This window comes from Mirounga leonina, unplaced genomic scaffold (assembly GCF_011800145.1).
Source record: "Mirounga leonina isolate KUSES-001 unplaced genomic scaffold, KU_Mleo_1.0 Mir_82, whole genome shotgun sequence".
In the NCBI taxonomy this organism is placed as follows: Eukaryota; Metazoa; Chordata; class Mammalia; order Carnivora; family Phocidae; genus Mirounga; species Mirounga leonina.
In genome coordinates, this window is record NW_023270825.1 from 47,451,581 (window position 1) to 47,474,771 (window position 23,191).

A 23,191-nucleotide genomic window follows, 5' to 3' on the forward strand; every position below is an offset into this window, starting at 1 on the left:
TTAGATTGGGAAGATACGGAAATGAATGGATTTATGGAGCAGGGATAATTTAGTGTTCTGTGTTAGACTTGTTAAAGTTGAGATGCCTGTCAGGTTTCCATGGATTTAGGAACCTGGAGCTGAGGAAGGAGAGATTTGTCCTGGAGATGGTTGTTAAAGCCATAGGACTACATAGGAGAATGTTAGATAAAGAAAAACTGAAATTCCATCATCACTCAGGATAGTTAAGAAAAGAGGGAGTAATAAAGAGGCTGAGGCATTATTGAAGGTTTGAAGAGAAGGGAGTAAAATAGTCCTTATGAAGAGTGGAAAATCACCGTCTCCTAGTGGAGAAGTTGGAGTTTGAAATTTGTGTTATGATTTCAAAATAAGACCAGTTAACATTATTTTAAATTCATTTCCAGCAGCATTTAGCTAGCTAGCTATTCAATACCAATATGGAATGAGTGGATGATTGGGTTTAATCAGATTAGGATCTTGCCAGGCAAGTGTGATACATGGGAAGATGGGAAAGAAGTAAGAGAGTGTAAGAGAGTGACTGTAAATGGAGTGATTGACCATGGAACCCTGAAAGTTAAGGGAATGTGAGGAATTGAGACGTAATTGGTAGCCATAGGGGAATACTTTCATAAGAATGGAAGGACTAGTGAACTGAAAGGATAGGTCATCAGCAGGAAGTAACAGTGTTTGAAATCAAGATTCAGATAGGAGGTCAAGGAATGAAAAGTTAGGAAATAGATCTGGAGGATGAAGTCTCTAAAGACTTCCTTTAGAGGCAAGAGAAGAGGTGGAGAAGATGACTGTGAACCGGAGGCTATAAAATCTTAATGAACAAGGAGGGGGTGACCAAGAAGTTAGTAGATGGTAGCTACAAGAGAACAGTGGGTGAGACAGTCTGTCTTGAGCTGCAGAGGAGTCTTATGTCTCACCATTCCCTTCTTTACACTCTTAAGTTCCCTTAACACGAGATAATTTTACTTCTTTGAGATGCCCGTGTTTTCTCCTATCTTTACACTGTTGCCTGGAATTCTGCCGTAATCACTTACCACCACCACCACTACCATGCTTCTCCCGCAACCCCAAGGTCTCTCATCAGGTCTCAGTTTAGATTTACTTTCTCTTGGAAGCTTTCTCCAGCCAACTTTGAATGGGGTCAGAACCCTCCTATGTTGTCTTTTATCACCTTTGAGGGCACTTGTCACAATGTATGGTATTTACTGTTTACTTCCCTCTCTCCAACTGTTAAAAGCCTTGGAAGACAGGAACTTTTTTGTTTAATTAAATCTCCAATATCAACAACAGTACCTGGTGCATAGTCAGTAATACTTGTTCAGTGAATGAACCAGTCAAAAACAGTGTTCCATAAAGATGCAGGTATAGAGGTTTTATAGCCTATGATATAATTGTTTACATTTTTTGTGGATGAACCAGTACTCTGCATTCTTCAAACCTTACAGATGCTGTGTTGCTACTTTTGTATTATAGTTCATATTCTTAAATCTCGGATGCATAATCCTGACTGAGAAATAGTCACTGGCCACTAGAGATAGCTTGTTAAATACAGAGAAGTCTCGATTTTCTGTTGTTATGTTAAAGAATATTTTTGGAGGAAGGGGCCATATTTAAAACTGGTGGCCCCAGTTGGCTTTACAGAAAAGTTTTGTGACCCTAAAAATATGATGGAAGGAAGTTAATTGGAGATAGGATGAGGGGCCTAATGTTAAGAACGTAAAGTTGTGTATAAAGGCTGAGCTCACTTACCTTCATGGTGACTGTCTTGGTTGCCATAGGTTTTAGATGACTGTCATTAGTTACCAGTTTCATTTTTTGACCTAATTTTAAAAAAATTCTCTTCTAAAAAATTCTAACTTCATCGTGACAGAGGTGTAATGTTCATTATTAAGTCTTATCTTCCTATTCTTTCTTGAAAACTTGTAGGTAAAATGTGAGACACAGGACTTTTCCTTTAATTATTTTTAGTCACCTTAAAAATTTTATAGCATGTGAGGAAGTTCATGGCTGAAAAAACTGGCAGCTGCATGGTATTGTTGAAATAGAAATGGCTTAATCAGGAAGATCAGCATCTTTACTTTTTTTTTTTTTTTTACCTTTGAGCAAGTGGAACTCTAAGAGTAACTTTTTAATATGAATTTAAAAATCCAAGACTGGACAGTTTGAGTTAAAATGCTTCTCTGATAGTAAATTGACTTGGAAATATTAAGAGTTAAGGGGAAATGCATTAGCAATGAGAATAGAAACTTAATTTAACTGGAAATTATTCTCTTCATGGATTTTATTGTGACATTGACCCATTTATTATTAGTTTATCTTTCCCCACCTAGTAATTTCAATTCCTAACTAATAAGAGTTAAATAAGAGAAAAGCAGGGTGCCTGGGTGCCTCAGTCAGTTAAGTGTCTGCCTTCAGCTCAGGTCATGATCTTGGGGTACTGAGATCGAGCCCCACATCGGGCTCCCTGCTCAGGGGAAGTCTTCTTCTCCCTCTCTTTCTGCCCCTCCCTGCTGCTTGTGCTCGTGTGCACACTCCTTCTGTCTGTCTGTCTCTCTCTCTCAAGTAAATAAAATCTTTTTAAAAAAATAAGAGATTAGCTATAGTAACATTTTATTAGAGTTCTGGGTGTTTAGTATACTTTTAAGTCTGAATAGTGAATATCAATAACCTACTAAAATACCTATGAATTAGAAATATATTTAGATCCTTTTTGTACAAGTGCTTTGGTACTTCCATTAGTTTCTTTTGCAGGATTTTCAAATTCTTGTGCGTTAAAAACAAAAATACTTGAGAATGTCGCATTAAACTTGGAGGAATAGTTGGGTTTCAAAATCAGTATTATGTATGACTCTTCTAGATTATAGTGTGAAATTACATAGTTAAATTTCTGAAAGATCTCTTTAGTAAATTGAATCTGTAAAGTCTCTGTTTAGATCTTTTTTTCTGAAAGCCTCTTTGCCTTTTATTATAAAAGAGCCTGGTACTGCTTTCTGTTTTAAAAATCCAGCTGGAAAATTACAGAGTACAAAAATTTGTCCATCGGTTCTTCATTTGGAGAGAACAGAAGTATGTCTTCAAAATGGAGACTGACCTTTAAGCGTTCTATCAGTGGGAGTTTTAGCTTCTATTATTTTTCTTTACTTTTTACTTCTGTTACTACATATATTTTGGCTTCTGCCTGGTACAGCTGAATGTTAAAATACCATCTTTATTTTATGTGGTTCTGTAATTGTTGTTCATATCCTCCAATGAGCTGTTTCTTTCTGAGCCCCTCAGAATCTCTAAAAAAACAAACAAACAAAAAAACACAGCAAGGTGTCCTTGGTCTTTGTGTCTTTATTTTGGTTCTATTAAATTGAAACAACATATTTGTGTTGATTGTAATCATGAAAATTGACTCCTAAATGTGTCTGAAAGTGTCCTATACTTAAAATAGTTTTCTGTGTAGTCTTTTAAAAATAATCAATAGACTTAATTTTTAGTACATTTTTAGATTACAGAATAAGCAAATAGTATGTAGAGCTACATTCATGTACCCCCCCCCAGCCACCCACATACCCATGGTTTCCCCTTTTATTAACATCTTGCATCAGTGTGGTACATTTATTACAATTATTGAACCAGTATTGATATATTATTATAGTCCATACTTGAAGATTCACTTGTGTTGTACAGTTTTATGGGTTCTGACAGATACATAATGATGTGTATCCATCATTACAGTTTCACACAGAATAGTTCACCACCCTAAAAACCCCCTATGCTTTACGTATTCATCACTCTCCACCCAAACCCCTGGCAACCATTGTCCTTTTTGCTCTCTGTAGCTTTACCGTTTCCAGAATGTCACGTAGTTAGAATCATATGGTATTAGACTGACTTCTTTCACTTAGCAGTATACATTTAAGGTTCATATCTTTTCATGGCTTGATGGCTCATTTTTTTAAATCACTAGATAATATTCCACTGTGTGGATGTACCACAGTTTGTTTATCATTACCTATTGAAAGACATCTTGATTATTTCCAGTTTTGGTGATTATGAATAAAGCCTGCTATAAACATTCTTCTACAGGTTTTTGTGTGGACATAAGTTTTTAACTTAATTGGGTAAATGATAAGTGGGGATTGCTAGATCATATGGTAACACTATGTTTAGCTTTGTAAGAAACTGTCAAACTGTCAGTATATGTGTTCTTAAGAATCAACCAAATTGGGGCATGTGGGTGGCTCAGTCGGTTGAGCCACTGACTCTTGGTTTTGGGTCAGGTCATGATCTCAGGGTTGTGAGATCTGCTTGGGATTCTCTTTCCCTCTTCCTCTGCCCCTCCTCCCCGCTCGATCTCTTTCTCTCTCTCTCTAAAATAATTAATTAAAAAAAAAAAGAATCAACCTAATTAAAAATCTGGAAGGATATACTCTAAACTATTAACAGTAGTTACCTCAGGGGATGAAATGGGGGGAGGTGGGGGGGGGACTGTCATCTTATTTTGTAATATCTGAATTTTTTAAAACAAAATACTATTTTGTAATTTTTTACAAATAAAATTTTTCTCTAAAATACTTTACTTAATGCATACTAATAAAAATTGAAAATGAGGGGTGCCTGGGTGGCTCAGTTGGTTAAAGTGTCCAACTCTTGGCTTCAGCTCAGGTCATGATCTCATGGGTCATGAGATTGAACCCCGAGTCAGGTTCCGCGCTCAGGGGGGAGTCGAAGATTCTCTCCTTCTGCCCCTCCCCCCCACTGGCTTATGCCCTCTCTCTCTCTCAAATAAGTAAATCTTTTTTAAAAAATTGAAAATGAGTTAACATAAATAAAAGAAGACCATTTAAGCAGTATATTATTAGTTTCATAGCACTTCCTAGATGTGGAGGATTTTAATATTTTTTAAGTAAAGAGGATAATTACCTTACTCCAGTCATAATTGTCCATTCAACAAATTTATAGAGCATCTACCTGCAGCATAGTTCTTTATAGAATCCTGCCCAGAGCTAAGAAGAGAACACACTTCATTCAGCCTTGGGATGTCAGGCAAGACTTCCTAGAGGAGGTGATATCTGAATTGCATTCTGAAGGAGAAATCTGAATTAACTAGGCTAATGTGGAGGGGAGAAGGGCAGGGGAAGGAGAATGTACCAGAATGAGGACAGTGTTTTCAAACTAGAGACCAGGTCATTTGCTTCTGGTTAATCTGATTAAAATCAGAATTAATTGTTTCATATTGTCGAGAAGCATATTAGATCTTTTCATGCTCTTGGCACTTGTTTGATAATCTGTATTTGGGAAGTGTGGGCTCATATTTTCTTTTGGTTTCTAGTGACTGGCAGGGTGTATTGCCCTAATGCCTGTTTTGCTTGGGAAACTGGAATAATGAATACCCTGAAGATATTTTGTTGCTGGAGATGTTTAAGCATCTGTCACTGTCACATGAGTTAAACATTGCACTCTTTATCTGAATTGTAGAGCATTGAATGGTTCAACTGTCACTGTTTGTGAGTGTACATACATGTTACTTTCTTGGGCCATCTATGTCTCTTATACTTAAATCTTGCTTCCCATATGTAAACTTCCATTATATATCCATAGATTTTTTTTTTCTGTTTTCTATAGGATTCCAGGGAAAAATTTAAAAATTATCACTTAGAGAAATGCAGAAAGAGGGAAAAACCAGGAAGTGTATTGACATGAAGGGATGAAAGTGGATTGTGTTTGCTAGATTATAATGCAGGAGCCTTAAAAAAAGAATTGTTGAGTCTTGTCAGTTGATATTTTTCTGAATCCTGTAAGTTGGATTTTAAACATTTTGGAAGGCTACTGACTGTTATTTGGTATCTTTTTCCAGATTATTTAAAATAATAACATTTTTCCTTGGATCAAATTCATCTCTCAAATTAAGACCTTAAATATGAAAGAATTCACAATTTCTTACATTGAAAATCATCATAGGAAATAATTTAATGTAAAATATGATTAGCACATTACCCTGTTTTCAATAAAAGTCACCCCTGAAGTCTATTAAATATTATGAAATTAAAACTTTTCTCTGGTAACTGTTGCATTTAAAAAAGGAAAACAGAATTCTCATCTATTGAAAGGAGCAGTGAAACCTTGACATCAGAATACAGTTACTGGGTTCTAACTCCCATCTGTTGCCCCCGGCCAGCAGAATAGCCTTGGGCATGTCCCCTAACTTGACCAGCTAAGTCTTCATGTTTAAATAAATAGAATTAAGTAATGAATATGAGAGTTCCTCCAAACTGTAAAGCAATTAAAATATAATTTGCATCATTATCATGGAATTTGTCTTCCAATACACATTTTATAACCCACTGAACAAGAGGTCAATTATTACTGCTTATTTTATAACTTTTGGCCATGTTTTCTGTACCAGAATCTCATTGGCATGTGAAATGTTGAGCAGTGGACAGCCTAAATCTATGTGGACATATTTTTCTATAGCCCACGGGAGGACTGAAATGCTGAAAGATCTTAGGAACTGGGGCAGGACCTAAGGCCAACAGATAATTCTTTTGTCCAAGGGCAAGAAAGAGGAGAGGGTAGTTGTGGTGTGAGGCTGTGACCTGTTCCATGTCTCTAAATGTGTTTGTGTTTGGGTGAGGGATAATTATATTGGGGAGGAGAGTTAAAATGTCTGTTCTCTTCCCCAGGCCCCTCCTTACACTAATTTACCATGATAGGTCAGGAAAATGTGAACTTCTTATCACAACTTCTGTAGAAGTGTGAGACTTCTGTAGAAAATCCTTTTTCTCTTCTTCCTGTTTGTGATTTTCCTTCTGTATCCCTCTCCCCCATTCTATTCTTTTTCTCACCTTCTTTATGTCATTTCTAAAAGTATTCCTTTGAAGGCTGTCTTCCCTACATTCTTGGTCATTATTCTGTTTTCCCTTTTTCCCTCTTTTAACATTACCTATTTAATCCAGCAAATTAGTATAATTTTACTTTGCTGTTTTATCATACACTCCTTATTTTTTATGCCAATTATGAAAGTTTACATTTGAATCTAATAGAGTAAATGAAAGACATTGTAAAGTATTAAATTGCATTTCTACATATGGTATGCCACTGGATGTAGTGAAAATGAGCATTCATATTAGCAATGACAACATAATAGTACAATGCTTTTAGACTGTTTTGGTAGTATGTGTTGATGGCCTTAAATGCTCATATTCATACCCTTAGACCTAGTTAATTTCAAACCTTGGAATCCATTTGAAAGAAATAATCTTTTTTTTTTTTTAAAGATTTTATTTATTTATTTGAGACAGAGAGAATGAGAGAGAGAGAGCACATGAGAGGGGGGAGGATCAGAGGGAGAAGCAGGCTCCCTGCCGAGCAGGGAGCCCGATGCGGGACTCGATCCAGGGACTCCAGGATCATGACCTGAGCCGAAGGCAGTCGCTTAACCAACTGAGCCACCCAGGCGCCCCTGAAAGAAATAATCTTAAATAATGAAAAGACTATGTGTAGCATTCTTTTTTTTTTTTTTTTTTTATGTGTAGCATTCTTAATGTCTAACAGTAAGGGAGAATGATTTTGTGGACTATTATGTAGCCATTTAAAATTATGTATAACATGGAGAAAGTTCATAATTTTAAAAACAGAATTAAAATTTGGACCTACAAGAGAACTTAGCGAATATAGATTTCACATTCAAGGTTGGTGAGAATATAAATTCACACAGTTTTGTTAACGGGCACTATGGCAATATTTTCATTTAAAATCCACACACCTTTTGACCTAACAAATAGACTTGTAGGTTGACTTACTGATAAACTCTGGTATGTGCCAAAATATTTGCAGTTATAATCATTGCAGCACTAATTACAGTAAGTCTGTCCAGGGGCACCTGGGTGGTGCATTCGGTTAAGTGTCCGATTCTTGGTTTCTGCTCAGGTCCTGTACTCATGGGTCATGGGATCCAGCCCCATCTTGGGCTCCCTGCTCAGCCGGGAGTCTGCTTGAGGAGTCTCTCCCTCTGCCCCTTCCCCTACTTGGGTGTATGCGGCGCTCGTGCACACTCTCTCAAATAAATAAATCTTTTTAAAAAATCAGTCTGTCCATGATTTTTTGGTAAGTAATGAATAGTTTCTTTTCTAGGAATTTATCTGAAGGAAATAAGGCTGTGGATAGATATGAAGCTAAGATATATTTATCCCTGTATTTATAACTGCAGAATAATATTAAAACCCTCCATGTTCAACAATACCAGATTAGTGAAATACAGTCTATCTCCCATCAACAGAAAATTATGCAGCATTATAAATAACATTGTAGAAGACTATGTAGGATGGCATTATCTTCTACCGCACATACACATGTAAGCACTTACACATCTACACATGGAAAAAAAGAAACACATGCTCTATTTAACTTTTTTCCTCTGGGTAGTAAGATACAGATGACTTGTTTTTCTAAATTTTCCCTTAATGATCTATTATTATATTTATAAAATATATAAAAACCATGAGTATTTTTTTAATCAATAAGAATATTAATTCTAGTATAAGAAAAGACTTAGCGGAAGTATAACAAAAATTGTAAATAATAGCTAGTTTTGAGTGGTGGGACGAAAGGTAACTGTGTGTGTGTGTCTTTTCTATATTTTTCTTTAATGAGAAAATGAATATATTCATTTTATTGGAAATATTCTGTTAAAAGCATGGTTGATAAGCAGCTAATTAACTTAGTGCCAAATAATTTTTATATAATTAACAAACTTAAAAACATTTTTATTTTCATTTTAGGCTAGAAATATTCATACAGGAGAGTTGGCTGCAGTAAAAATTATCAAATTGGAGCCTGGTATGTATTAAAACTCTCAAGATAATTTTTGAATACTTTTCTTGTGTAGTTCATAAATATAGGACTTAACAAGCATTTTCCATATTTTTTCCTTATTTCCCTTCTTCCAAAAAGAAATCTTTGTTGTCAGGGCAGTAAGATATCCAATATGGTTATAATTAAATTCCATTGGAGGTTGTTAGTTAAAGATGAGTTTGGTGTGATAGTTTTGTTGCTAAATAAAATTTGAAATGTGCACATTCAAAAATTGGAAGGCACATTGACGGTGTTAAAGTAATTTTCTTTTAAGGTTGTAGTGAAATATTTGAACTTCTTTTATGAGAATTTAATTAGGAAAGTATTCATTGATGGGGCGAGATATTTGGTAATATTTGGGATAATGGTATTTTATATGTCAGATGTAACCTGGCTGTTACGTTTAATAATTCTGGTCTTAGCCTAGTGCCTTTTTTTTTCTAAACACTTCTTTGTAACAGAAAGCTGTTTGTTTTAAAACAGACAGGGGTGCGTGGCTGGCTCAGTAGAGCATGCAAGTCTTGATCTTGGGGTGTGAGTTTGAGCCCCATGTTGGGTGTAGAGATTACTTAAAAAAAAAAAAAAATACTGAGAAATTTGCTTTGAAAACAAAACAACTGTGTAAAACCTGAAACGATTTTGTTAATTTTGATAACCTAAGAGTTTTCTAATGAGAGCAGTAGTAGCTTTTTCTCTCCAGTTTTTTATTGTGGTAAAATACATATAACAGAAAATTTACCAACGAAACCATTTTTTTTTTTTAAGATTTTATTTATTTGGCAGAGAGAGACACAGCGAGAGAGGGAACACAAGCAGGGGGAGTGGGAGAGGGAGAAGTAGGCTTCCTGCCGAGCAGAGAGCCCAATACAGGGCTCGATCCCAGGACCCTGGGATCATGACCTGAGCTGAAGGCAGACGCTTAACGACTGAGTTACCCAGGTGCCCCTGAAACCATTTTTAAGTATATAGTTCAGTGGAATAAAATACATTGATAATGTTGTGCTACCGTCACCACCATCCATCTTCAGGACTCTTCGTCTTGTAAAACTTAAACTCTGTACCCATTATATAGTAACTTCCCATTCTGGTCTTCCTCCTAGCCCCTGGCAACCACCATTTTACTTTTTGTCTCTGTGATTTTCACTACTCTGGGTACTTGATTTAAGTGGAATCATATAGTATTTGTCTTTTTGTGACTGGCTGGCTTATTTCACTTAGCATAATGTCTTCAAGTCTCATCCAGTTGTCACATATGTCTGAATTTCCTTCTTTTCAAGACCAAATGACATTCCATTGAATGAATAGATCACATTTTACTTATCCATTCATATGTTGATGGACACTTGGGTTGCTTCCACATTTTAGCTATCGTGAATAATACTGCTATATGAGGATGAGCATACAAATATTTCTTCGAGACCTGCTTTTATTCTTTTTATATACCCAGAAGTGGAATTGCTAGATCATATGGTAATTCTATTTTTAATTTTTTAGGGACCACCATACTGTTTTCTGCAGTGGCTATACAATTTTGCGTTCCTACCAGTAGTGTTCAAGTGTTCCAATTTCTTCACATCCTCATCAACACGTGTTATTTTTCTGTTTTGTTTTGTTATCGCAGCCATCCTAATGGATGTGAGGGGGTATCTCATTGTAGCTTTTGTTTGCATTTCTGTAGCGATTAGTGATGTTGAGCGTCTTTTCATGTGCTTATTTGTATATCATTTTTGGAGAATTGTCTGTTTAAGTCCTTTGCTCATTTTTTAATTGGGTTGTTTGTTTCTTTTTTGTTGAGTTTTTGGAGCTCTTTGTTATAATCTGGATATTAATCCCATATCAGATATATGATTTGCAAATATTTTCTCCCATTCCATGGGCTTTTTACTGTGTTGATATTGTCTTTTGGTGCATAAAATTTTTAAATTTTCATGAAGTCCAGCTGGCCTGTTTTTTCTTTCGTTGCTTGTGCCTTTGGTACCATACTTAAGAAATCATTGCCAAATCTAGTGTCAATGAGCTTTGCTTTATTGTAAGAGTTTTATAGTTTTACGTCTTACAAAGTCTGTGATCATCTTGAGTTAATTTTTGTATATGGTGTTGGGTTCGGGTCCGACTTTGTTTTTTTGCTAGTGGATATCCATTTTCCCAGCACCATTTGTTGAAAAGATGGTCCTTTCCCCATTGAATAATCTTAGCAGCCTTGTCAGAAATCTTTTTGGTTGAAGGCCAAAAAATCTTTGACCATATATGCAAGGGCTTACTTCTGGATTCTCTATTCTATTCTGCTGGTCCTTATGTCTGTCTGTATGCCAGTATCACGCTACTTTGAGTACCATAGCTTTGTAGTAAGTTTTGAAATCAGGAAGTGTGAATCATCCAATTTTAATCTTCTTTTTCAAGATTGTTTTGGGGGGCGCCTGGGTGGCTCAGTCGTTAAGCGTCTGCCTTCAGCTCAGGTCATGATCCCAGCGTCCTGGGATCGAGCCCCGCATCAGGCTCTCTGCTCGGCGGGAAGCCTGCTTCTCCCTTTCCCACTCCCCCTGCTTGTGTTCCCTCTTTCGCTGTGTTTCTCTCTGTCAAATAAATTAAAAAAAAAAAAAAAAAAAGATTGTTTTGGCTATCCAAGGTCCCTTGAGATTTCATATAAATTTTAGGATAAATTTTTCTATTTCTGCAAAGTAATGTTGTTGAAAAAGGAGTGGTAATTTTTGACCAGGTAGGTGAATATTTGCTGATTGTTCATTTGCTGCTTCATAAACTTAGACATGTAGAATAATTGTGTGACTGTAATTATGCCAAACAATTTCTTAATTTGAGCATTAAAAATGTTTTTGCGGGGCGTCTGGGTGGCTCAGTTGGTTGAGCAACTGCCTTCGGCTCAGGTCATGATCCTGGAGTTTCGGGATCGAGTCCCGCATCGGGCTCCCTGCTCGGCGGGGAGTCTGCTTCTCCCTCTGACCCTCCCACCTCTCATGTTCTCTCTCTCTCTCTCATTCTCTCTCTCAAATAAATAAATAAAATCTTTAAAAAAAATGTTTTTGCATTTCAGATACAATATTTTCACCATTATGTATATGATTCATTAAAGAGAGATTACTGAGGGTAGCTTATGCTGCAACACTTTAAAAATAAGCTTTCATATACGACACGGTATCGTTTTTTTCCCTGGGTATTAGAAATTGTTATAATATTCTTAAGAGTTCTCCCCTTCTACACTGTTGGTGGGAATGCAAGCTGGTGCAGCCACTCTGGAAAACAGTATGGAGGGTCTTCAAAAAGTTGAAAATAGAGCTACCATACGACCCAGCAATTCCACTACTGGGTATTTACCCCAAAGATACAAATGTGATCTGAAGGGGTACGTGCACCCCGATGTTTATAGCAGCAATGTCCACAATAGCCAAACTGTGGAAAGAGCCAAGATGTCCATCGACAGATGAATGGATAAAGAAGATGTGGTATTTATATACAATGGAATATTATGCAGCCATCAAAAGGAATGAAATCTTGGCCATTTGCAACGATGTGGATGGAAATGGAGGATATTATGCTGAGCGAAATAAGTCAATCAGAGAAAGACATGTATCATATGATCTCACTAATATGAGGAATTCTTAATCTCAGGAAACAAACTGAGGGTTGCTGGAGTGGAGGGGGGTGGGAGGGATGGGGTGGCTGGGTGATGGACATTGGGGAGGGTATGTGCTATGGTGAGCGCTGTGAATTGTGTAAGACTGTTGAATCACAGACCTGTACCTCTGAAACAAATCATACATTATGTATGAAAAAAAGAAGAAGATAGTAGGAAGGGAAAGATGAAGGAGGGAAATTCAGAGGGGGAGACAAACCATGAGAGACTATGGACTCAGAAATAAACTGAGGGTTTTAGAGGGGAGGGGGGTGGGGGGATGGGTTAGCCTGGTGATGGGTATTAAAGAGGGCACGTACTGCATGGAGCACTAGGTGTTATACGCAAACAATGAATCATGGAACACTACATCAAAAACTAATGATGTAATGTATGGTGATTAACATAACAACAACAAAAAAATGAAGGGGATTAAGAGTACACTTATTGTGATGAGCACTGAGAAATGTATAGAATTGCTGAATCATGTGCACCTGAAACTAATATTATACTGTTTGCCAATTATGCTTGAATAAAAAAAATATGGATCACAAAAAAAAATACTCTTAAGAGTTCTCTTATTAAGTTCTATTTAGTAAGTATAGAGTGATCTCCAATGATGTCACTAACACAAATAGAAGAGAATATAACACAACTATGCAAGCATTTGCCTCTTCTGGAGGAGTCGTGAGCAGATATTCAAGTTATGTTCAAGGGATGGTTATAGTCCAAATAATGAATGGGCTGCGTTCTCAGAGGGAAGAAAGATATTTATCCCTTCTCTGCCCCCAGTGAGTGCACTGGGCTTGCTTTAGCATATTCACTTATTTGAGTTGAATGTATCTTTAAAAATCTTACTATACTGACTTCTTATTAAGTCATAAAAGAGAAACATATACCATCATATGATGTTATTATTTAATACATAAAGATTAATTTTGGGGACCATTAAGATTGAAAGGTTGGAATTTTTTTGTGCTTGTTGACCTTATGTCAGAGTCCCTTAATATGTAAGATTGACTAATGTTTAAATTCTCCTCCCAAAAAGAATAATATAGAAGTTCAATAAATGCTTGATAATGTGATTTTAGTATTTGATCATTTTTATGTTATTTGCCTATACTTATATTTTGCCCAATTCTACCAAATTGTCTTTTATTATTGATTTTTAGATGCCATTTGCACTTTGAGAATAGTGACTCTTCATATGTTTTTCAAGTTTTCCCCAGTTTGTCTTCTTTGTACTCTGCTTGTCATCCTTTTCTTTTCTGTGTGAAAGTGATTTCTTTCTTCTTAGATAAATTTTCGGTTTTCCTTTCACTATTCTCCTTTTCCTCAGTAGGCCTTTTCTACTAGACAATTCTAAAAGTATTTAACTGTAATTTTTTCTAGTTTTTTCCCTTCTTTTCTTCCAGTATTTATATATTCGCTCCATCAGGAACAATTTTGTTCTAAGGGGCGAAGGAGAGCTCTAGGTTTATTCTTTTTCAAGTTTCCCAGAGCTGTTTCCACAGAGCTGTTTCCCAGAGCTGTTTACACGGACTCTTGTCTTTTATTCTCAGGGTCAAAATGCCTTGACTGTTGTAAACTAAATTTCCATGTATCCATGGGTTTTGTTTTCTGTTCCAGTGATTGTTTTTCCCTCCTATTCCTTCTTCAGTACTATCCTGTTTTTGATGATTCTAACTTTTCAATGCATTTTATAATCTTCACTGCTTTTATTTTTCAGGAGAACTTTAAAATCATTTTTCAAAGAGAAAAAAGCTTGTGAGGTTAATTTAGAAGATACAGCATTTTGAGAGTAGAAATTCAGGTCTTCAGCCAAGTATTATAACTTGCCAAATAATTCATATTTATGATATTTCTTGCTGTTACGAATGTCATTTCCCCCCCCTTACACTTTCTAGTTGGTTACTGTTGATATTTATGTAAGTCATTGATTTATTGGACTTATTTTCTCTCTGGCAGGTGGCTTTTCATCGATAGCATTTCGTTAGATAGCTTTTCATGCCCTTTTGCCTTTAGTTTAACTTCGTCAAACACTGATCTTGCCAACTCTCCTTTTTGATTATATTTGTGTGGCATATTAACAAATGGATACAGCTGCTATACTTGGGCCTGTCATTTTACTTTAATCCTCTCTGGGTCATTGGTTTTTAGGTGTATGTGAGTTTTATTTTATAACCCAATCTGAATCTTTCTCCTTTTAATAGATGAGTCTATTACTGTATTGTTCAGTGAAATGTTTGATCCTTTGTTGTGGTTTTATTTTCTAATGTTTTTTGAAGCTTTTAAAAATTTAAAAAATTATGGCTCTTTTACTGCTGATAATTTGAAAGGTACACAGTCTAGTTTTAACAGAGGATAGGATGGCTTACAAGACTTTGATTAACATGTTTAAATGGATGTTTTTGATTTATTAACTTAAGCACTGAAAGTCATTGACTTCTAGGCTTAAAGATGTTGAATTTTACATGTTTATACCCCCCTGCCTCTTCATCTCCCAGTTTTCAGACATTGGTTAGTTTATTTGGAGGTTTTTGCCTGAGAATTTTTTTATTATACTGGGGCATTGAGTGTGTGTTAGTCTGCATATCTTTTAAGAATTATAATATACCAATTATTTGAACTTAGTTTTATATTTAAGTGGATTTGGTGCTCAGTATTGGTCTTTTCATGCCATGTCCCTGCCATTCTGACTGGCTTATTTTGTATCAGCTATTAATAGAATGAATCAAATAATCATATACATTTTCCTCTATGTATTAGCAGTAGTATAGTTTGAATCCACAAATTGATTGTTCACCCCAAACCTGCTCTTCCCTCAGTCTTCCCCATTTTTTTTTAAAAGATTTTATTTATTTATTTGAGAGAGAGAGAATGAGAGAGAGCACATGAGAGGGAGGAGGGTCAGAGGGAGAAGCAGACTCCCTGCCGAGCAGGGAGCCCGATGCGGGACTCGATCCAGGGACTCCAGGATCATGACCTGAGCCGAAGGCAGTCACTTAACCAACTGAGCCACCCAGGCGCCCAGTCTTCCCCATTTTGACAAGCAGTTAGCCAAGCCAAAAATCTAGGCGGTGTCCTTGGGATTTCTCTCTTTTATTTGTACTCCAGAGTCAGTCTGTTAGCAGGTTTCTTCAACTCTACCTCTAAAATATATCCTGCATCTGTCTACTTCTCTTTATTGTCTTCTCTACCCTTCCAGTCTCACTGTCCTATCCCCCACCTCCCATCTACTACCATCTGGTTGCCACCAAGCCACCAGACTGATCTTTTTAAAACACAAATCAGATCATAGTGCTCTCCTGCTTCAAACCTCTCAAGCTTTCGAATCCACTTAGAATAATATTCTCACTTTCAACGTTGCTTATAAAACCCTACATGATTTGCTCTGTCTCCTTCTCTGAACTCATCATGTAACTTTTTCCCTTCTCTAGTCTGCTTTCATTTCTTTTTATTTAAACAGTCCAAGATTAAACTAGCCCTTCATTCTACCTGAAGTACTATTTTTCATGATCTTTTGAACAGAAGGCTTCTGGTCATTTACATCTCAACATAAAAGTCATGTCCTCAGAGAGAGCCATTTCTGACTACCTAATTTGAAGTGGCTACTCAAGCTCTTGTTATTTTAGTTCTCTGAAATAAAATGTATATGTTTATGTATGTATATGTGTTTGTATAATAAATATAAATAAATATGTAGTGGTCTCTCTTGGCTGCTATATTTCAGCATCTGAAACAGTGTAATACGGTACAGTAGGCACTCAGTAAATAGTTTTTGTACAAATGAATATTATAAATGTCTTTCTTTTGCCTTTGAATAAGAATGACCAGTTGACTAAATATAGAACTATTTGTATCACACATTATTCCACCCTCAAAAATGTGTAGACATTTTCTCTGTGTGTAGTGTTGGGGGAAACTGTAAGGCTGTCTTGGCGTTTTTTCCTCTGCAGGTCTTGCTGCTTCTGCCTGATTATTTGTGGCACTAATACTGCTTATCTTCTATGAGCTGTGATGTTCAGAAGATAAGACCTTAATATTTATTATATCTTCAGATTTCAGTTCATGGTTAATAGTAATTGTAATTTTAGTAAATTTAGCAAATAACAACTATAAGTTTTTCTTATACTTTAAATATATATACTTTGCATTTTAGTAAATAGTTTCATTTATTTTCATCATCTGTGCTTTAGAATTTGAGGAATTGATCTTCTGGTTGTGACAGTAATTTTATTCATTTGGATGGTTTCATTACATCTTATTCGAGGATTTTTTTCTTTTGTATTTTGCCTCTTTTTATTTATTTTTTTTAGAAGATTTTATTTGAGAGAGAGAGAAAGAGAGAGAGCACATCAGAGGGGGGAGGGTCAGAGGGAGAAGCAGGCTCCCCATTGAGCAAGGCTCCCGATGCGGGACTCGATCCTGGAACTCCCAAGATCATGACCTGAGCTGAAGGCAGTAGTTTAACCAACTGAGCCACCCAGGCGCCCCATGTATTTTGCCTCTTTTTTTTTTTTAAAAGATTTTATTTATTTTTATTTGAGAGAGAGAATGAGAGAGAGAGAGCATGAGAGGGGGGAGGGTCAGAGGGAGAAGCAGACTCCCCACCGAGCAGGGAGCCCGATGCGGGACTTGATCCCGGGACTCCAGGATCATGACCTGAGCCGAAGGCAGTCGCTTAACCGACTGAGCCACCCAGGCGCCCCTATTTTGCCTCTTTTTAAAAAAATGTTTTTCCGTTGACCATAGATATTTATTTATTTATTCATTCATTCATTCATTTTAGCATTTTCACCAAAGTAGGTGGTGTTTTTCACATTTTTGGAATGTGAAAATTAGGTAAAAAATATGATGGTATGCGGGTGCCTGGGTGGCTCAGTTGGTTAAGCGCCTGCCTTCGGCTCAGGTCATGATCCTGGAGTCCCGGGATCGAGTCCCGCATCAGGCTCCCTGCTCAGCAAGGAGTCTGCTTCTCCCTCTGACCCTCCCCCCTCTCATGTGCTCTCTCTCTCTCTCATTCTCTCTCTCAAATAAATAAATAAAATCTTTAAAAAAAATATGATGGTATGCTAATGAATTTTCCCAACATTCAGTTCAGATGCTTCAAATAATTCTGGAGACAGCTGTATTTCAGAAATGAATTTTTAACTGTACTCAACAGCTTTTAAAAAAATTTGTGCTAAAGCCAGTATAATACAAAAGTGCTTCCTTGTATCGATTTAACAGATGAGCTGGTTTAGAATTATATTTAGACATGAAAAGATAATTATTTGCCAATATGACTTAGAAAAAGCCTTATGTCTGGTAAAACATAAACAAGACTTTTTTTTTTTTTTTTGAGTAAATGTTATCCCAGCTGTAAACTTAATAATACTTTTCACCCCAGGTAAAAATAGATTATTGAAGTTTATACTAATTGTCCAGTCCTGAATTTTATTACAGATTTACCTCACAATTTAATCTTAAAGATTATTATATTTATAATATATATTTATGTAATAATATATTTAAAATTTCACTGAGGGCGCCTGGGTGGCTCAGATGGTTAAGTGTCTGCCTTTGGCTCAGGTCATGATCCCAGGGTCCTGGGATTGAGTCCCGCATCGGGCTCCCTGCTCCGCGGGAAGCCTGCTTCTCCCTCTGCCTCTCTCTCTCTCTCTCTGTCTCTCACGAATAAATAAATAAATAAAATCTTAAAAAAAAATAAAAATAAAATAAAATTTCACTGAAACAGATTGCTTTTGCAACTCCAATACTCATAAAAATTCTAAGTGAAACTTAGAGTTAAAAATAAATTAGCGTAGAGAATTGGTTTTTTTAATTAGCCACAAAAATAAAAGAAAAAGAAAATGTCAGCATTCTTTCCTGTGTCTCTGTATTTTTGTTACCCTTCATATACACAGGCGAATGATTATTTTTAAGAATGATTAAATCGTCTCTATATCTTATTTTCATAGTAGATACTTATTAAATATGCGTACCTACATCTTACGAATGGTGACATTCGAATAAAGTTTGGCTTACTAGTAATTAGTATTGAAAATAAATGATACTGATGATACCATTGTGAATTTTAGTTTCATTTTCCATCTCTTTGGTCAGACATAAGGACTGCCCTAGAAAAGCAGGCAGATATTATGATGCATGTCACCATGTTTTCCTGTCTGTGTCTGAATTGCAGCCTTCCCTCTAACTCATTTTACAGATGCTCATTTTGCTCAACAAATCTGTAGCTAGTGGCAGCCGACAGCCAGAAGAGAAGCAAGATTCCTGAGAAAGCTGATCATCAGAATCCTACTCTCCCCTCCCTTCATTTTCTTCTCCTATTATTATCCCTCTTTTCTGGTGAAACTAAAGGGTAGTATTTTAAAGTTATGCACATGATAGTTTATTAAAAACTGTGAACAACTCAGTAGTGAAAAGAACCCCAGTCTGATTAAAAAATGGGCAAAGGCTCTGAGTAGACATTTTCCAAAAGCAGACATCTAAATGGCCAATAGAGGGCGCCTGGGTGGCTCAGATGGTTAAGCGTCTGCCTTCGGCTCAGGTCATGATCCCAGGGTCCTGGGATCGAGTCCCGCATCGGGCTCCCTGCTCGGCAGGGAGCCTGCTTCTCTCTCTCTCTCTCTCTGTCTCTCATGAATAAATAAATAAAATCTTTAAAAAATAAATAAATAAATAAATAAATGGCCAATAGACACATGAAAAGATGCTCAGCATCACTCATCATCAGGGAAATGCAGATCAAAACTACAATAAGATATCACCTCACACTTGTTAGAATGGCTCTTATCAAAAAGACAAGAAGTAAGTGTTGGTGAGGACGTGAGGAAAATGGAACCCTTGTATACTGTTGGTGGAAATTAAACTGGTGCAGCCACTATGGAAGACAGTGTGGAGGTTCCTCAGAAAGTTAAAAATAGAAACTATGCTTTGATACAGCAGTTCCACTCTGGGTATTCATCTGAAGAAAATGAAAACACTAACTCAAAAAGATATATGCACCCCCATGCTCATTACAGCAATTTTTTTACAGTAGCCAAGATACAATAGCCAAGATATATATGGAATGTCTGTCCATGGATGAATGGATAAAGATGTGTGTATATGTAAAAAAAAGTGCAGTCCCGCCGTTTGTGACAACATGGATGAATTTAGAGGACATTATGCTAAGTGAAATAAGTCAGACAGAAAAAGCAAATGCCATATGATTTCACTTATATGTGGACTCTAAATAAAAACAAAAACCAAGCTCATAGATACAAAGAACAAATTGGTGGTTGCCAGAGGCAATTGGGTGGGGGTAGGTGAAATGGATGAAGGGAGTCAAAAGGTACAAAATTCCAGGTATAAAATAAGTCATGGGGATGTAATGTACAGCATGGTGACTGTAGTTAACAATACTGTATTGCATATGTGAAAGTTGCTAAGAAAATAAATCTTAAAAGTTCTCATCACAAGAAAAAAATTTTGTGATTACTGACAAACATTAATTAGACTTACTGTGGTGATCATTTTACAATATATACAAATATCAAATCATTGTGTCATACATCTGAAACTAATAAAATGTTGTATGTCAGTTATACCTCAATTAAAAACAAAACAAAACTGAGCTTTGCTTATAAGGATGTGATTTAATAAAATCATTATCCATGGTGATTAACGTGATATACTTTTGTTTGTTTTTTAAAATGCTGAATTGGAAACGTTCATGAAATAATTCAGCATTTTTAAATAAAATAACAAGTTAAATGTACTTCATTGGTTTAGACAGTTTTCAAAATGAATAGGAATCTGTATCTTTGGATGTTTAAAACTTTTCTCAGTTATTTCATTTTATTTTGTTTTATTTATTTGGGAGAGCATGTGAGTGAGCACCAGTTGGGGGGGGCAGAGGGAGAGGGAGAAGCAGACTCCCCACTGAGCAGGAAGCAGGACGGATATGTGGGGCTCAATCCCAGGACCTGGAGATCATCGACATGAGCCAAAGGCAGATGCTTAACCGACTGAGCCACCCAGGTGCCCCTCAGTTTTGTTTTATAATACTTCATCTTGTTTGCTGGAAGTATAAGCAGAGAAAGTAAATTTTTAAAAAGTCAAAATGTATATAAAGATTTAAACAACCATTAGATTGCCTTGTTAATGTTCTTGAAAGAAATCCCAAAGTAGGAGCTTTGGCCAAATAGGACAGATGTCAGCTATTCTGGGTAAGTGGTATTTTCTTGCTTTTTTTATTTTTTTATTTTTTTATTTTATTTTTTTTATTTGAGAGAGAGAGAATGAGAGACAGAGAGCATGAGAGGGAGGAGGGTCAGAGGGAGAAGCAGACCCCCTGCTGAGCGGGGAGCCCGATGTGGGCCTCGATCCCGGGACTCCAGGATCATGACCTGAGCCAAAGGCAGTCGCTTAACCAACTGAGCCACCCAGGCGCCCCTATTTTCTTCCTTTTTTAGTATTTAACTTCTATTTTAAAATCTAACAATTTTGATTTTTCAAAATAATCTGTGAAATAAAGTATTAAGTTAATATTACTTAACTAAAATAAGTATCCTGTCTTCACTATTTGGAAAGTTCAAGTCTGAATTGGTGGAAAAGTTAAGTTGGGGTCACAAGTGCCCACCAGTGGGTTTTTTTTTTTTTTTTTGAAGATTTTTATTTATTTGACAGAGAGAGACACAGAGAGAGAGGGAACATAAGCAGGGGGAGTGGGAGAGGGAGAAGCAGGCTCCCCGCTGAGCAGGGAGCCCGATGCGGGGCTCGATCCCAGGACCCTGGGATCATGACCTGAGCCGAAGGCAGACACTTAACAACTGAGCCACCCAGGTGCCCCGGTTTTTTTTTTTTTTTAATTGCCTTTAAATAATAGATACAGAAAGCTTATAAAGGCTAAAGAGACATTTTCTGTCATTTTATAGGTAAAAATCACTTTGTTATGCAAGGGTACTCAGTTTCAGTTAGATCCCAGTTTGCTTTTTGAACAGAAGATAATACTGAAATGAAGATACTTTTTGTTTCCGTGTAATTTAAAAAGTGAGCTTCAGTGTCTGATTCTAAATTAGTGAATTTAAAACTGATAGGGATTTTCTCTGTAGATGAGTTTTCAGAATCTAAGATAGGCATCCCAAGGAAAATGTTTTGTTAGAAATGACTGTTCTATTCACAGTCTATCCTCATTTTGCTCAGTGGAAAAAACTCCTATTTCCTTATTACCAACAAAAACAATCAAATCAACAAGACATTTGAAAATTATCTGACAGAATATTTAGCATTGGATTAATTGGTTTTCTGGAAATGATACTGTTAATGTATTACCTGTATAGTAAAATCAGTTTTCCCTTTGATATGTCTTTAAGATTGATTTCATTTCATAAACTTCAGAAATATATTTAGTACTTATTAGTACAAAAAGCTTTTTCCATGCCTGGTTTAAAAAAAAAAAAAAGCTTTTTCCATTGCTAAGTGTTACAAATATTAATTAAAAGAGCTACTTTTTGGGGGCACCTGGGTGGCTCAGTTGTTAAGCGTCTGCTTTCGGCTCAGATCATGATCCCAGGGTCCTGGGATCGAGCCCCGCATCAGGCTCCCTGCTCCGTGGGAAGCCTGCTTCTCCCTCTCCCGCTCCCCCTGCTTGTGTTCCCTCTCTCGCTGTGTCTCTCTCTGTCAAATAAATAAATAAAATCTTTAAAAAAAAAAAAAGCTACTTTTTGCATTGTAATTTTACTGTAAATGATAACACAATTTTTAGATTACTGGATTTTTATTTATAAAACATATTTGAAAACAGTAAATTTTAAAACTTGAATATCCAACCATGGTGAAATGGTTAAATAAATTAGGCTATATTCACATAATTTTAAATTATTTTTATTATGTTATTTAAAAGTACCTATTATTAAGCTTTACCATCTTAACCATTTTTAAGCTTATAGTTTAGTGATGTTAAATATATTTACATTGTTGTGAAACATATCTCTGGAACTTTTTCATCTTGTAGAACTGAAAGTCCACATCTATTAAACAACAATTCCTTGCTCCCCTTCCCTCAGCCCTTGGTAACCATCTACTTTTTATATTTATAAACTTGATTGCTTTAGATACCTCCTATAATTTGTTCTTTTGTGAGTGGTTTATTTCACTCAGCCTAATATCCTCAAGGTTCATCCATGTTTTAGCATGTTACAGGATTTCCTTCCCTTTTTAATGGCTGCATACTATTCCACTGTATGTCTAAGCTACGTTTGGTTTATCCATTTACCCATCTGTTGATGGACATTTGGGTTGCTTCCATCTCTCCGCTATCATGAATAATGCTCCTATGAATATGGGCATGCAAATATCCCTGATACCTGCTTTCAAATTTTTTGGATATATACCTAGATATAGGATTATTAGATCATATGGTAGTAAATTTTTAATTTTTTGAGGAACTGCGGTAATGTTTTCCATAACGATTGTACCATTCTACAGTACCACCAATAATGCAGAAGGGTTTCAACTTCTCCATGTCTCTACTAACACTTGTTATTCTGTTTGGTTTTTGTTTTTGTTTTTTTATAATAGCTTTCCTAATGGGTGTGAGGTGATATCATGTGGTTTTTTATTTGCATTTCTTGGATGGTTAGTGATGTGGAGCATCTTTTTATATGCTTGTTGACCATTTGCATATCCTCTTTGGAGCTATACCTATTCAAGTCTTTTGCC

At 36.2% G+C, this 23,191-nt stretch overlaps 1 protein-coding gene across 5 annotated transcripts in view; it reads left to right on the top strand.

Moving 5' to 3' along the window:
* The window catches only part of MAP4K5 (mitogen-activated protein kinase kinase kinase kinase 5), a 110,750-nt gene that overhangs the window by 15,672 nt on the left and 71,887 nt on the right, over nucleotides 1-23,191 (top strand). For 4 of the 5 annotated variants that reach the window (XM_034992435.1, XM_034992437.1, XM_034992438.1 and 1 more), the window contains exon 3: nucleotides 8,781-8,838. The exons of the other annotated variant lie outside the window; for it this stretch is intronic. In XM_034992435.1, coding sequence (XP_034848326.1) covers nucleotides 8,781-8,838 — 58 coding nt within the window. The remainder of the gene's footprint in view (nucleotides 1-8,780; nucleotides 8,839-23,191) is intronic. 5 annotated transcript variants of the gene reach the window in all.